Source organism: Arachis ipaensis, chromosome B9 (genome assembly GCF_059453495.1).
Source record: "Arachis ipaensis isolate K30076 ecotype BB chromosome B9, ASM5945349v1, whole genome shotgun sequence".
NCBI lineage: Eukaryota > Viridiplantae > Streptophyta > Magnoliopsida > Fabales > Fabaceae > Arachis > Arachis ipaensis.
In genome coordinates, this window is record NC_142444.1 from 5,888,634 (window position 1) to 5,905,428 (window position 16,795).

A 16,795-nucleotide genomic window follows, 5' to 3' on the forward strand; every position below is an offset into this window, starting at 1 on the left:
TAGTTTTCTCTTGGCTGATTTTTTGACCGGAGCTAACACAAAAAGCTTCCAAGCACCTATTGATAATATCGGCTTGCTCCAAATTCGCTTCTGCAAATAGAATGAGGTCATCAGCGAAGCAGAGATGAGAAATATTAGGAGCATCCCTTTTAAGACAGATGGGTTTCCAAAACCCATGCTGAACAGCTGCGCCGATGAGCTGAGACAAGCGCTCAATGCATAAAACAAAGATATATGGAGAAATGGGATCGCCTTGCCGAATTCCTCTAGTGGGCGTGAATTCGTCTAGCTCTTCTCCATTCCATAAAACTCTCATCTTAGCAGAGGAAATACAACAGTAAATCAAATGAATAATATGCTGAGGCAACCCAATGTCGGAGAGAGTATCATAGATAAAACTCCACTTGAGTCTGTTATAGGCTTTTTCAAGGTCAATTTTAATAGTCATCCACCCTTTCGACCCCTTTTTGCTTCTCATAAAATGAATAATCTCTTGAATAATAAAGATATTATCCATACTGTGCCTCCCGGGTACAAAACTGCACTGAGTGGGAGCAACTAATTTTTCCATGACTTTTCTTAGCCGATTAGCAAGAATTTAAAAAAATAACTCATTGGCTTTTTTTACCAGATAGGAGACATATGCTTTTTTCCTTTACGCGGGGTTGAATAGTTGATTTTATTGCTTATTTTATAACAATTATTGAGGTATCTACGAATATGCTTATCATGTTTTTAATTAACTACTGGTGTTCATGTCCAGGCTATGCACAGGACATCACACGAACTAAATCATTAGTAATAACAGATAGAATTATTATGATATTATATTATTATATTTACATGTGTAAATTTTGCTAAAATTAGTAAATAATTAATTAATAAATTAAATTTTAATAAGAAAAATTAAAAATAAAAATCTTATATTAAAATAGGATAGAGCTTCGTAAAACAAGAATTTTGACACTAATTTTAAAAAATTTGGCCCAAAATTAAATCGAACCAATTGAACCGAGTCCAAACCGAACCCGTAGACCCAACCGAATCTATCAAATAAATGAGTCCAGGGCTCATCTTCTTCTCCATTTCAGCAGAAACCAACGCTGAACAGCCAAGGGAGAAGAATGAAGGGTACCAAACCCTCGCCATAATATCAATCCACCATAACTTTTTCATCCGAGCTCCGATCGCGGCATCGTTTGTGGCCACGTGTCCACCGCATCAAGCTCTACGATTCTATCGGGTCGATTTCATAGGTAAGCTTCAATATCACCTCATCCTCTTTATCCCTCAATTTTTGAAATTTAAGAGAACCCATGTTGAGATTTTGTTTAATTTGGTACTCTAGGTTTAATTTAGCTTGTGGAGCTTGACGAATTTAGTTCGTTTAGTCCGTGGGCACGGTGAGAGTCCTAAACCCTAGTTTTTCTTGATTTGAATTATGTTGGATATTGAATTGTTGGGTATATGTATGTATATATATGTGTTAGGTCTTGGAATCATTGGAAGCTTAATTTGAGAGCTTGGTGGAGTTAGAGTTAAATCTTGGTGATTAAAGCATTTTCCTTTTTCCCTTGTGGTTTGTCTTGGTTAATACGTTGAAATCGGCCAAGGTATGGTTTAGGTTTCGCGTGTATAATATATAATGTCGTGTGAAAACTTAGGCTAGAGAACCTTAGGATAAGCTGAAGTGATTATGTGTATTGGATGTTTAGTAATAATGATATGGTTTAAGTATGTGTGGTATTTACTTGGTTTTGTTGGTATTGGAATGATGAATGATGAGGTGATGATGTTTGAAGAACTTGTGATTTTGGTATTATGTAAATATAGGTTGGTTTGTTGATGTTTGATGATAAACTTGTGAAGTTTAGGTTGAAGTGAGATGTTATTGAATTGAGAAATGATAAGATTTAAGAGATCATTGTGATATTGTCAAAAGTATGTGATATTGATGATTATAGGTACGATGAATTGGGCTGGAATGAGCTTTAAAAAGAAAGTGAGGTTTTGAAGTTTTTTGTAAAATTTGGTTTTTGGTCGAACTTCGACGACCTATAACTTGGCTTCCAGACCCCTAAATGGTTTCAAACTTGTTTCGTATGAAAATTCGGTCCGTGAAGTTTACGCCGTTTGAAAAATGGAGGAAAAATAATTTAAAACGGAAAAGTTATGTGGTCGAAAGTTTAGGAATTAAAATGGAAAATCTGCAGATTCTAGACTTGGTAAAATTTTTGGAAAAACGTACGCCTACGAGTACGTGTGGTCCACGTGTACGCGTGACATGAGACTTTTGCGTACACGTAACCCTCATTCGCAGATGGTAGATTTTGCCTCTTATGCATGCGTGCGCGAACGATCCTATGCGTACGCGTAATGGGCTAAGTTTGCACGACCATGCGTACGCGTGGCCGACCCGTGCGCGTAACTTTAGGTTTATGCGTATGCAAGATCCTCATGCGCGACCATGCGCTACTGCCTGGCGCATATGTGTACACGTAATCAGGGGATGCGTACGCGTGGCCTTCTGTTTTCTGCAAAATTGGATTTTGTGTTTTTAAATCAAATTTAAGACTTCTAAACCTCTATTCTCATCTTTTTAGTTATAAGTTATAATACTAAGCCTAGTAGTTAGTTGAAGCTAGAAAGTTGAGGTAACTTGGGGATGAAGAAAAGGGGTAAACATGATGAATTATAAGAGAATGATGTGAAGGTTAAAAGAAGTTACGATGCCATGGTTATGATGAATGATTATATAATGAATATGAATGGTTATGAATATTATGCGGCTTATGAATTTAATGATATTTGAGATACGAATTTTTTTGGGTAACAGAACCGTGGCTTGCCACCACGTGTTCCAGGTTGAAACTCGATATTCTGTTGACCTTACGTCGTAAGGGTAACCGGGCACGTATAAATTCCCGGAAATGGATATCCCCTATTGAGTAAGTTATATATGAATGAATGAATGAATTATGAATGAAATGAGAAAAACTATGCATAGACTCATGGGGATGCGCAACGAGGGATAGTCTAAGGGTTTCGGACTTGTCAGGTTGGCTAGATAACCGACAGATGAGCCTCATCAGTCATAGGACAGGCATACATCATGTGCATTCTATTTGTTTTGTCTGCTACGCATTACTTGGGATTGCCTAACTGAATATATATGATGCTATTTGTTATATTTGCTACCTGCACTACCTGTTTTCTACTTGTGCTTGAAATTGTTTGGTTGTCTGTCTCTGCTAAATCATTGGTGATGGAGGAGCGGAGGAAAGGTGGACCGGTTTGGTGATAAAGTTAGGTTTAAGTAAGTAAGTTTAGAATTCCTTAGAACACCTACCCTTTTTATGGCTTCTGTTTAGAATTTAAGTTTTATAACTGAGTGTTGGTGTTCTAGGATTGCCTCTGGCATTCCCACCAGGACCTTATATATTATATGTGTGGCACCTTTACCATGCTGAGAACCTCCAGTTCTCACCCCATACTGTGTTGTTTTTCAGATGCAGGTCGAAAGGCTCCTCGCTAGGCGTCTGGACTTCTGAAGCGGAGTAGTCTCTGGGTTTATTTTGGTGTATAGCTTTATATATATGTACTTAGCTTTCTCTCTAAGAAACTTGTTTATTTTGTCCTTTCTAGAGGGTTGAGGAGAGTTAAGTTTTCAGCTATGTATTTTGGGTTTCGGAATATGTATATATATGTAAATATTCTCCGGCCAGCCTTGTCTTCGCAGGCTGAGTTAGAAGCTAGTTATTCTGTATCATTGACCCTTTATGCTCTCTTTTGTTTAGTTACACCTATGATCTTTAGGTTTCTTAGCACGTAAGTAATCTCGTTTCCTAAGCGTTGCGCTTTTTATTTTGAGATTTTGTTTTATCCGTTTTTCAAGGCTCCTCATATATTACTCATTTTCAGATACTATTATTATATATTTTGTTTTAGAGGTCGTAATATCACACCACCTCTGTTTTACGGCTTAAACGTAAAGTTTTGTGTGGTATAGTGTTACAATGCAACATGAAAGAAAGAAAGATAATAATATTAAAAAGAATAGTTTAATGGCTTTTTATGAGAAGTTATGTTTTTTAAAACGTTATAAATATTTTAAATTAAATAGTTTTTTCAATTTGTATCACATGTCAAAAATAATAAATTTACTTGATTAATTTAATAAACTTTGTTTCTTATAAAAGTAATGACAAACAAATATAATAAATTAAGCTATATAAATCAAGAATTTATTAAGTCAATTTAGTTCTTAACTACCATTCCCAATTTATTCTAAACAAAACACAGAAAAATGTCAGATATTATATAATATTAAATAAGTGACGAAAAATATTTTTTAAATTGTTAGAATTATACTAGTATTTTTACTCATAATAATATTATGAAAATATAATTTTTTTTACTGTCAGGAGGGTGGATGAGATGAAAGATGGACAAGGGGCGAAAGGCAGAGAAAGACCTAAGAAGACCATCTATGAGGTGGTCAAACGAGATCTACATGTAAACGCTCTCTGTAGACATGATACATGACAGAGCACAATGGCGTCGTTTGATTCATGTAGCCGACCCCACTTAGTGGGACAAGGCTTTGTTGTTGTTGTTGTTGTTGTACGGTCTATTTTGTTCTGATAGTATAGATTATGCATGGCATAAGAGATTTATAAAATCAAACTACTTTTACAGACAAAAGTCGTAAATTGATAAAAGTCTTTGACTAAGAAGATCAAGATATCTGTAGATAAAAAATCAAATAATAAGATTTTTAGTTATTATTTTTATATGAAAAAGTCTATTTTTTATTAATAATTAATTTTAACATTTGTTATCTAAAATTTAAAATAATTTAACGTGTATATTTTTACATTTAATTAGGTGTTAAGTCTATTGAACAAATAGAAATAATTAATTTTTATACTTGCTATTTAAAAATAATATTTTTTTCTCTGTGTATATAAAAATATAATTAGATATTAGCATAAAAAATTTACAGATAGTTATAAATTTAACTCAAAATTAATTTTTTTTAAAACAATTGAATCTTGATTCTAATTTTTAATTATAACATTAGTATTCTCTCCAAATTATATGTAACAAAAATTTGAAAGAAGGAAAATGAAAATATAGATTAGAAAGATAAGTGGTAAAATTTAAAACTAAATAAAAAAATTATAATAATAATAATAATAATAATAATAATAATAATAATAATAATAATAATAATAATAATATTTTTTATTTGAATTATATTATTTTGTTAATTAATTTTTCTTTCTGTAAAAAAGAAAGATAGAAAAAATAGAGAACGAGAGAAAAGAGAGAGAAAGATAAAGATAAAAAATGAGAGTGAGAGTGAGAGTGAGAGTTTGTTAATTTTAGAAGAAAAAAATTTATTTTAACTATAAAAAAAAATACCAGATGACATATTTTGATTTGTCAAATTATTAATATAAAATATAAATTATATATAGAGTAAAAATGGTAGAGAGAAATAGAAAAATAGAAAGAGGTAGATGAGAGAATTTAGAGAGTTTATTAATTTTGAAAAAAAATATATTTTTTCTCAATTTTAATAAGAGAGTGTCATGTGAGATATTTGATTATTAAATTAGATAGTAATATATGATACATAATATAGTTATATTTTAATTTCAATTTTAATTTTAATGCAATTAAAGAATGTCATGTTGCACATTTTGACTGTGAAATTAGTAATTAATCATTGATATTGATAATAATATATAAAATAAATAGACTAATTAACCAACTTAGATTGATCGAGTGGTCAACTCACTCGTCCGCTTAAACAAGTATCGAGAGTTCGAATCCTGGCTTCTGATATAATAGATTTACTTTAAACAATCATATTCTTGTCAAGCAATGTATTGAAGCATTCTTTCTAGAAAAGAAATTATATGATGCAAATATTGAATATTAGATATAAGTTCCTTTACCATTAAAAGAGACAATGCATGCAAGAAGGGATTCAAACCAACATAGTTTTAATATAGATACCTAATCTGTGTCTTAAAAATTATTTAGTTTGGATACAATAAAAAATTATTGAATATTTTTTAAAAACTATATAACTCAAGAAATTAACAAATTAATATGGTAATAAATATTTTAAATTAATAAAAATTATCTATATTTTTTAATTAAAGAAATAATACTGAAATTATATAATTTTTTAATAATAAATATTTTTGCTTTGAGAATTATTTTTTAGTATATTAAATTATATGAGAAATTTTAAAGAATTAGTCAATACTTTATTTTTATATTATTAGAATTTAAAATTTAAAATTTACGATTTAATATTTAGAGTATTGATTAAATATTGAGTAAAAAATAATAAATTTTTTTAGTTATATAACATTACTCAAATTATATAATAGTTATAAAAAATTAATCTTTTATATTATATCTTAAATTACTACAACGTAGATATATACTAATTTATATAATACTAGTATCGAACACGTGCGATGCACGGAATTTATATTTTAATTTGATATGGTAAATTAAAAATAATATTTAATAATCATAAATTTTTTAAGTTTAGTATAACACTATCATCATTATATAATAAACGTATTTAAAATGTTGTTTTATCTTTATTCAAAGTAAAATACAAATGGAACCGTTTGAAGTTTATAATATTTTTGAGTCATAAAGAAATAAACTTAAAAAAAAAATAAGAACATATATAACTGTAATAGTAGCATGTCAATTTTACACTAAAATTTATATCATAATGCTAATAAAAATTTATAGACAACCTAGTATTTTACTAACCTCATTAAAAAAATAATTGGCATATAATGTTATGTTCTATGATATATATTTTATTTCAAATCTGAAAGTATAATTAATAAATTAGTTATATCTACGACAAATATTTGTACAAAAGTGTAAATCATAACATGCTACTAAAATGAAAATACTATTTTCTTATCTAAATATATATTATTAAAAACTTCGTTGAACACGGCATTTGTTGTTGATGAGTTTGGATTGTTATCTTCATCTAGAATTAAAATGTTCAGACCATTGCAACTCTTAACTCTTGACAAAGCAATGTAAAGTTGGCCATTAGTGAACACTGATTTTGGCAAGTAAAGTCCTACATGTGATAATAATTTACCACATAGTGAAATATCTTAGTTTTTCAGTATTTTTCTCTTCATATATAGTACCAATAACGTCTAAGTTGCATTTTAAATACGATTTGATTTGTTAACATTATTAGATATCAATAGCATCACAGACAGTTTTCTCAATTGATGACCAGATCTCATTAATAACTACAATGAATTTTCTATCGTCACAGAGTAGTCCCATAAAATAGAAAGTATCTTAGAAGCTAGGATATGTAATCCCATTAACTGTCCTAATAGACTCATATGTTGTACAATATTTTTGAATAATTAACAAAATTTTCATATAATAGATATCATCACATGTACCCAGTGGAACATAGTTTAACTTCCCGATAGAATACTCTCTCTTGCGTAGATATCATTCCCTTTCTTCGCTATCATAAACAAATTGATTTGGAAACTCAGCATACATTAAAGCTTGACCAACTTCAAATTTTTTGTTGGTTTCCATCCATGCTAAGAACATAGTACCTTTTCCATTCTTTTGATCCATGATTTTCTCAAGATTGTCATCATCTTTAAAGATGATATTTTACTTTTCAGGTAAATAAAAATTTAATCTCATCACTAAAGGCCATCTCCGATAAATATCATAAGCTAAAGTTTTCTATACAGCCTTCCGTGCCATAATTATAAAATTATTTGATCTTATAATACATTTTTTTAAGTATGTTTTATCTTTTATATTTTTAATACTAACATACCAATAATAATATTTTAAATAAAAAGATAGAAAAATATTTACTCACCAAAAATAATTTTTTTCTCAACAAATTAAAATCCTTCAAGTACAAAAAAGTTTAATATTACAAAAATATTTATAACAAAATAAACTTAAAATAACAATCTAAATAAAAAATATTAAAATAAATAAATTTAAATTTATAGAATAAAATCTTAAAATAAATCTAAATAAATAAATTTGTATCAAAGTCAATATTAAAATTCTTAAATTTTGTTTTACTCATCTAATATGTGTAAGTGTTTATATTAAAAAAAACTAATTACCACTTAAAACTAACAACAAAAATTGTACCAAACTATATACATATATATTTTATATTTTAAAATTTAAAAATTAACAAATTCATAAAATTTGAAAAAAAAAGGTTATAAATTATTTTTTACTGAAGAAATAGTTACAATTTAAAAATTAATAATTAATTAATTATTTTAATTTTATAAAGATCAAACAACGTAAAGCAATTTTTTTAAGTATGTTTATATTTTATATTTTTAATATTAACATATCAATAATAATATTTTAAATAAAAAGATAGAAAAAATATTTATTTTCAACAAAAACAATTTTTTTTAACAAATTAAAATCTTTCAAGTATAAAAAAAATATTATAAAAATTTTTGTAACAAAATAAAGTTAAAATAACAATTTAAATATAAAATATTAAAACAAATAAATTAGAATATATAGAATGAAATCTTGAAATAAATCCAAATAAATAAACTTACATTGAAGTTAATATTAAAATTCTTAGATTTCGTTTTACTCATCTATTATGCGTAAGTAGTGTTGATATTTAAAAAATAATAATTGATTATCCATCATCGACGTCTCTTAATAAATTCATGAATCGAGACACAAGAGTCTTCTTAACTGAAGCATGTATTTTTTAAAATTTTTTAAAAAAATTTTAATTTATGTGCAAATAATTTAAAATTAAAAAGTAACAACTTAAACAAATAATAATAATTTATAATTTAAAAGAGTAATCGGTAAATAACTTAAAATTTAAAAAATAATAAACTAAATAAATAACTTAACATTTAAAAAATAATCACCTAAGCAAAATAACTTAAAATTAAAAAAATAACAACCTAAACAAATCAACTTAAGTAAATAACTTAAATTTAAAAGTAACAATCTCTTTTAAATTTGATTTTTTATTGTTTTGTTTTAAAAGAACGTTTTGTTTCTATTTTCAAATTTAAGCTCTTATTATTTTGTTTTCAAACTTGTTTCTTACTACTACTTGCTTCTTATTATTTTGTTATTACTTTTAAATTGTTGATTTTATTATTAAACAACCGTCTTAATTTTAAAATAATTTATAAATAATTTGTAAATAACTTTATTTAAATTAGTTTAATATTATTAAGATTTAAATATTTAACTACCTTACTAATAAACTCTAAAACTAAATCCTTATTGATATCTAACAACCTAACCGAATAATTTATATATTAATTTTTTTTAAATTAGTCCAATAATATTAAGATTTAAATATCTAACTATCTTGTTAATAAACTCAAAAACTAAATCCTTATTATTATCTAACAATCTAACTAAATAATCTATTAATTTATAAATAAAATTACAAAAATTTTTAATAGACATTTAAGCAAATAATCTCGAAACTCAACATATGAGTGCCACGTCAGCAAAAAGTCTCCCCATTTGTATTCGATCTGGAGAAAAGATTGTTTCAAATTTAAAAAGTAACAACTTAAGCAAATAATAAATTATAATTTATAAATAACATTTTAAAAATTTTTAATGATGATACCTAAGCAAATTATTATTTCAACAATATTAAAACTAAATACCCAACAACCTAAGAAAGCGTATTTAAAAATTCAAAAGGTAACAACGTAAGCAAATAATAAGTTATAATTTATAAATAAAATTTAAAAAATTTTCAGTAACAACACTTAAGCAAATAAATTTTCAAATTCAACGTATGAGCGCCATGTCATCATAAGAGCTTCCCATTTGTATTACTATAAAGATAATTTTTTTTTAAATAGTATAAAGAACCTCACATCTTAATAAGACTGGTAATTCTATTTATTTTATTATAATCCTTTGTAATTAGCATAGTAGCTTTTAAATTATATAAATTTTTAAAAAGTATTCTCAAACCCAATTACTTACTCAAAAATTCAAAAAAAATATATATTTGAATTTAAATTTAAAATTCTAAACATAATACTTTAATTAAAAATTATAATTAGATTTTTTTTAAAATAAGTACAAATTAAAAATTAATAACTAACTTAATTGTATCAACAATAATTCAAAAAAAATTTATAACTTATGACATTAAATATTATTAAATTAGAAATTATCAGAATATCAACGGTGTGAATCACATTAAAAATAAAAACACAAGTAATAATCAAATAACTTCAATTTATATTTAAAAAAATTTTAAATTCTAAATATAAAAATCGAAAAGAACCAAAAGAAAAATAACAACTCAAGAAAAGATAATGTTTCCATCAAAACAAACATATGCTTGGCATTATTCTATTAGATAGACTCTAAAAGAGATTCCAAAACATGTGCATCCAAATTCTCAAGTTTCATTCTCAATCTTGATCTTCTTGCAAGTTGAGGTATCTCCTTCCATCTTCGAATCTTCCGACTCCGAAGATAGTCGTTTAGTTGGTGTAATAGTATTTTCTAACACTTCGGATTTACCATTGGCCGTAACTTCATTGAAGAATTCAAGTAACAAATTCTGTACAAAATATCACGTTAAATTAAAGACTTATTTTTTGAACAAATACCTTAGCATCTTCTACTTTCTCCCCTTCAATGATTGAGGATGCCTATAAAATTGGAAGCAAACCACCGGTGTAGTCAACATCCTAAAATTATAATTAATTATTAATTATTATTTATAAATTAGATACTACTAATGACCAAGAAAGCAAAAAATAAACTGATCTTTAATAGAAAGTACACTTATAATTATACTCACAATTTGAATAGGGTGAGCCTCTTTGAATTTATTTATGAGGTCCACATTATCAGTTATCTTCTTAACTTTATAAGAAAGTGAGAAACGTGGATTTTCAGATATTTGAACTTCAACAATGAAGAGAAAGGTCTTATCAATTAAGTTAAAAAAAAGTATAGGTGTATCCGATAGATCTTCTTTCTGTAGGGTATTACATAATATATTAATAATAAATAATATAAAAATTACCATTAAAAATATCTTCACTAATATTTTTAGAAATAAATATTGGTTAGAACTTACTGATGATGTATAGCCTTGAAGTAACCCTTATCGAGTCCAACAACAAAATATCTTATTTGGTAAGATATTCCTTCCTCCAGCAAATTCACGAATCGAGATACAGAAGCCTTCTTATTTTTCCTCCCTACAATTGATGAACAAAAATCAAAGAACGATTAGATGGGAATAAACAAATAAATTTAAAATATAAATAATATAAATTTAAAATAAAATAGAAAATATTAGTAGAAATTAAAACTCACATTTTCATCGAGCAAAACCATCTCAATTGAGTATGGTAATGGAGAATTTCCGTAACTTTGTAGTGTCCGTAAGCGTATCACTCGTATGTCGTATACGTACACACAAATTGTCGATTGTAGGATTGATGTATGCAATTTTGTGAATACCAGCCATTAGAATAAGTAGAGAGATTTTGAATATATGTAAAGAAAGGGATTGATGCACTTTAAATTGTGGTGCTTTACATCTCTCATAACTTATACTTGACTGATAACAAAAAAATTTTTAAAGTTGATTTAAATTCAATCAAATTTAAAATTTAAAAATAACAACCTAAGTAAAACAAATCAAACAAATAAAATAATTTAAAATTTAAAAAATAACCATCTAAGCACAACAACCCAAACAAATAATTTAAAATTTGAAAATAACACCCCTAAGCAAATAATAATTTATAATTTATGATTTATAAATATAAATATAAAGATTTCTAGTGACACCTAAGCAAATAAACTCTCAGACTCAACGTATGAGCGCCACGTCAGCATATGAACTCCCCATTTGTATTACTATAAAAATAAAGATAAAAATTTCTAGTGACAACACCTAAGCAAATAAACTCCCAGACTCAACGTATGAGCGCCACGTCAGCATATGAACTCCCCATTTGTATTACTATAAAGATAAAGATAAAAATAAAGATAAAAATTTGCAGATAAAGTATAATAATTTAAAATTTAAAAAAGAACAATCTCAGTAAAATAATTTAAAATTTAAAAATAACAACCTAAATGAAACAACTCAAACAAATAATTTTGAATTTGAAAATAACAACTTAAGCAAATAATTATTTATAATTTATAAATATATTTTTAAAAATTTTTAGTAACGACACCTAAGCAAATAAACTCTCAGACATATGAGTGGTACGTCAGCATATGAGCTTCCCATTTGTATACTATAAAAATTTATGGAAAGAATCCAAACATATGAAAGTCAACTTTATCATATTACGTAATGTGTATATTAAAAATCGTAAGCTTTATTTAGTTAAATAGAAGCACTGAACCCTCGCAATTTGTCACCCCAAACAAAATAGGATATGCATGCAATGGCAAAGAAGATCGCAAATTCTCTTTTTCTATTGCTTGGAGCTCTTTCTTTCATAGCAATGGTCCAAGGCCAGGATCAATCAGGTTCGGTTACTTACTAAAATTTGAAGAAGTCATTTTCCTTTTAAGTTTCACAATTTCTTTAATTTAATATATAAAGTTTGATTAATATAATTAATTTCTATTATCAGGATTTATTAGCATAGATTGTGGGCTACCTGAAAATTCCAATTACACTGAAAAGAACATAGGAATCAACTACATTTCAGATGCTAATTTCATTGATTCTGGTGTGAGTAAAACTGTGTCACCCCAAGATAAGACTACTCATCCACAATATTTTAATTACCTTCGGAGTTTTCCTAATGGAATAAGAAATTGTTACCGCATAAATGTAACAAGTGTTACTAGATATTTAATCAGAGCTAGTTTTTTGTATGGAAACTATGATGGTCTTAATAAGCTTCCAGAGTTTGATCTTTATCTTGGAGTTCATTTTTGGGAGACGGTAAAATTCACAAATTCCTCAGTCAGCATAAACTATGAGATCATCCACACTCTATCGCTGAATTACATCCATATCTGTTTGGTTAACAAAGGCACAGGGACACCATTCATTTCAGTTATAGAAATGAGGATTTTGGGCAATGTCGAGAAGAGTTATGTCACTATAGAGTCATCTACATCATTGGCACGATTCCGAAGGTTGTATTTTAGTTCTATCAGCAACTTAATTTACAGGTTAGTCCTTTTCTGATTTTTTTTTTTTAAATATAACTGATTCATATTTCAACGCTTAATGCATGGTATAATAGAGACTTATTAATTAGTTGTTACATCGGTTGAAAAATTCATCCGATGTTCACAAAATAAAATATTCTAAAATAAAAAGAAAAAGAAAAATTAACAGATGACTCTTTAGTACTATACATGTATCAATCTCAAGTATCACTCTATGAATAATAAATTATAAAATTATATATGCATTTTGTCCTTAATATATGTAAAAAAAAAATTAATATCATTTAAAAAATTTAGTCTGAATCAATTTTTTTATTATTTAAATTAAATTTTAATCCTTTCTCTCTATTTATAATTTTTTAATAATCACCTTTTACTCAAATATTTTTCAATTTTTCCCTTAATTATATCTTCTACTTTATCATTACCATCACCATGTATAATTTTTATGGCTTATTTTTGAATTTTTTAAATAAAATTTATTATAAAATTAAGATTTTAAAAAATTATTTTTTATTAATTTAAAATTCAGTATCGTTTAAATTAATATTAATTAAAATCATTAATATAATTATTTTTTTTAGATTTTTAATTTTATTTATAATTTATACTTTTATTATTGATCTATATTTTTTAGAGTACGGTTTTCAATTGAGGCAAAATAAACAACTTTAGAAAAAGTTATTTTTACCATTTTTATGTGAGAGGTGCCCTTTGAATTATTGAGCGACGTTAAAGTTTTTAAATGAAAAAGAAAAAAAATAAATTAAAGCATTAGTACGTCAGTGAAATAAAGCAACAATCAAATCATTTTCATCTATATATTTTTTAAATGGTGGATACTTTGACGAAGCCGTTATAATTATTTTTATGTAAAAATATTCTTTTAACTTTTGGATAATAGACTGTAATATTAGATTTTGATATATTATAAAAATATTATTTTTATTTAAAATATAATTAAATAAATAAAATATTTTTATGAAAATATATTTTTGACATTTTGATTTGATGAGCAAACACAATTCTAAGTTTCTTGACACTATTGTTACATGCATGACTTTATTCTGGAATAAAATAAATAATAATTTTTATCATAAAATATAAATTAATTTAATATTTGTTAAAAATTAAATTAATTTAATAAAATTACATAAAATACTCAATAATCAAATTAACTTAATTTTTAATAAATATAGAATTAATTTATATCCAATTTTACTTTTTTTAACTGTGTTAAAATAAACAACTTTAGAAAAAATTATTTTTATTATTTTTATGAGTGGTTTCTTTAGAATTATTGAGGTTAAAGTTTTTAAATGGGAAAAAAATAAATTAAAGCACCAGTAAAACAGTGAAATAAAACAAAAATTAAATTATTTTTACAAAAATTTTATAATTATCTTTATGTAAAAGTAATTTTTTTACTCTTAAATGATAAATTATAATATTAGATTTTGATATGTTATAAAAATATTATTTTTGTTTAAAATATAACTAAACAAATAAACCACATTTTTAAACAAAGTATTTTTTATGAGAATATATTTTTGACATCTTCATTCATGACATTGTTACATGCATGAATTTATTTTGGAATAAAATAAATTATTATTTTTATTTAAATAAAAAACTAATTTTTATCATTAAAATATAAGTTAATTTAATATTTGTTAAAAATTAAATTATTTTAGTAATTTTATCAAATGAACTTAATTTTTAATAAATATAACTTAATTTATAGCTGATTTTATGTTATTTTGATTTTGAAAATATTTTTTCTTTTTTATGAAAAATTTCTGAGAGTAATGGTGCTACTTAGAAATAAAATTGAAAAAAAAATACTTGAGTAACTATTGATTGTAAAAATAATTAATAATTAAAATAAAAATTTATTTTAAACATGAATATTAAATTGTTGTTATTATTATTATATAAGTGATGGGAACAAATGTTTTGTTGGTATACAGGTATGAAGATGATCCTTATAACCGGATATGGGAGCCTTATTGGGAGAACAACTGGAGACTAATAAGCAGCAACCATAGCAATTATGCCCTTGATCAGGATCCCTTTAATCCACCAGCAGTTGTGTTGAAGACTGCAGCCACATCAATAAATGCTACTGCCTCATTAGATTTCCATTGGGACATTGATGACAATGAAACTCAGCACCAATACTATTTCTATCTACACTTCACAGAGCTTCAGCATTTGGGTGCAGATCAAACAAGATCATTCAATATCAACATGGATGGTAAGACTTGGAATACAGCTGAATCACTCAAATACGGCAAAGTATACACCAAACATGTTAGAGGACTTTCCTCTGGATGCAAAAAGTGTCACATTTCACTTATTCGGACAGAATCTTCTACCCTTCCACCCATTATCAGTGCTCTTGAGATTTATTTAGCAAAAAATTTTTCATCACAGTCAGAAATCGACAAAGACGACGGTATACTATGCTGCTATTTAATTTTGTCTAAACTTAATTAGCTTTGCATGCGTACTCAGTACTCTAGAATATGATGAATATATATATATATATATATATATATATATATATATACCAGCGGATGCAGTCACAAACATCAAGAAGGCTTATAGGGTGGACAGTAGAAACTGGCAAGGAGATCCATGTCTTCCCAGATGCATACAAATGGCAAGGTGTAGACTGTAGCACTATTGATGGCTTTCTAAGAATCACATCCTTGTAAGCTTATCATTCATTAAATAACACCTAAATTAGAAAACTATTAACCTTTTAATTGCATAATTTCATTATTGAAATAATTATATTTTTTGGAAATGGAATAATATATAAAGGAATTTGTCTTCAAGTGGACTCACCGGACATATACGGACTGATATCTCCAAGCTTACTATGTTAAAGTCTATCTTTCTTATCTCATTTGATCACGTATAAATAATGGACCCAATGATTTGATTATATTTTATTATTTTTCTTTCATTATCTTTTTCTCCTTTTGGATTGTAACCGTGCATTTGAAATCCCCTCTCAGAGATTTGTCAGACAATGGTTTAAGTGGGAATATACCTAATTTTTTGGTGCAACTGCAATCACTAGAATACTTGTAAGTCCCCGTGATTTTTTATCGGTTATAAAATTTGATAAGGATCTATGTCATATTTGCCTTCTGCTTTTGCAGAAACTTAGCACACAACAACCTTACAGCAGGTTCAGTTTCAAATGAACTCCTTCAAAAACAAAGTGATGGTCAATTAACCTTGAGGTATATATTATCCTTGATACATACTTAGAACCAAGAATCATTAGTATATTGGGCTTGTTTGGGGGTTATTTTTTGAAAAAGATTTTTTTTAATGATATTTTTTTAAAAGATATTTTATAAAAATAAAAGTGATTTTATGTTTAGATATCCCATGTAAAAAGATTTTTTTATCTATTAATTATGTTTGGGTAAAATAAGATAAAAGTACTTTTTTGTTTACTTATTACGTGAAAAACATCCTTTTTTTTTTTAAGAAAAAAAAATATAAACAGTAGTTTTTT

General features: G+C 26.3%; 1 protein-coding gene across 1 annotated transcript; it reads left to right on the top strand.

The window, feature by feature from the left end:
* Positions 1–12,515: 12,515 nt before the first annotated feature.
* Positions 12,516–16,475, top strand: LOC148543599 (putative LRR receptor-like protein kinase At1g51890). Its single transcript, XM_088498589.1, has 4 exons — positions 12,516–12,600; positions 12,708–13,257; positions 15,228–15,555; positions 16,431–16,475. Exons 1-4 carry the CDS (start codon positions 12,516–12,518, stop codon positions 16,473–16,475), a joined length of 1,008 nt encoding a protein of 335 aa, XP_088354715.1.
* The last annotated feature ends 320 nt before the right edge of the window (positions 16,476–16,795 follow it).

Bases quoted from the DNA above. Each gene is read 5' to 3' on its own strand.
- LOC148543599 (XM_088498589.1), top strand. From the start codon at position 12,516: ATGGCAAAGAAGATCGCAAATTCTCTTTTTCTATTGCTTGGAGCTCTT. The intron at 13,258-15,227 runs GTTAGTCCTTTT...GTTGGTATACAG, and splicing joins ATCAGCAACTTAATTTACAG to GTATGAAGATGATCCTTATA. The intron at 15,556-16,430 runs GTATACACCAAA...CTGCTTTTGCAG, and splicing joins AATCACTCAAATACGGCAAA to AAACTTAGCACACAACAACC.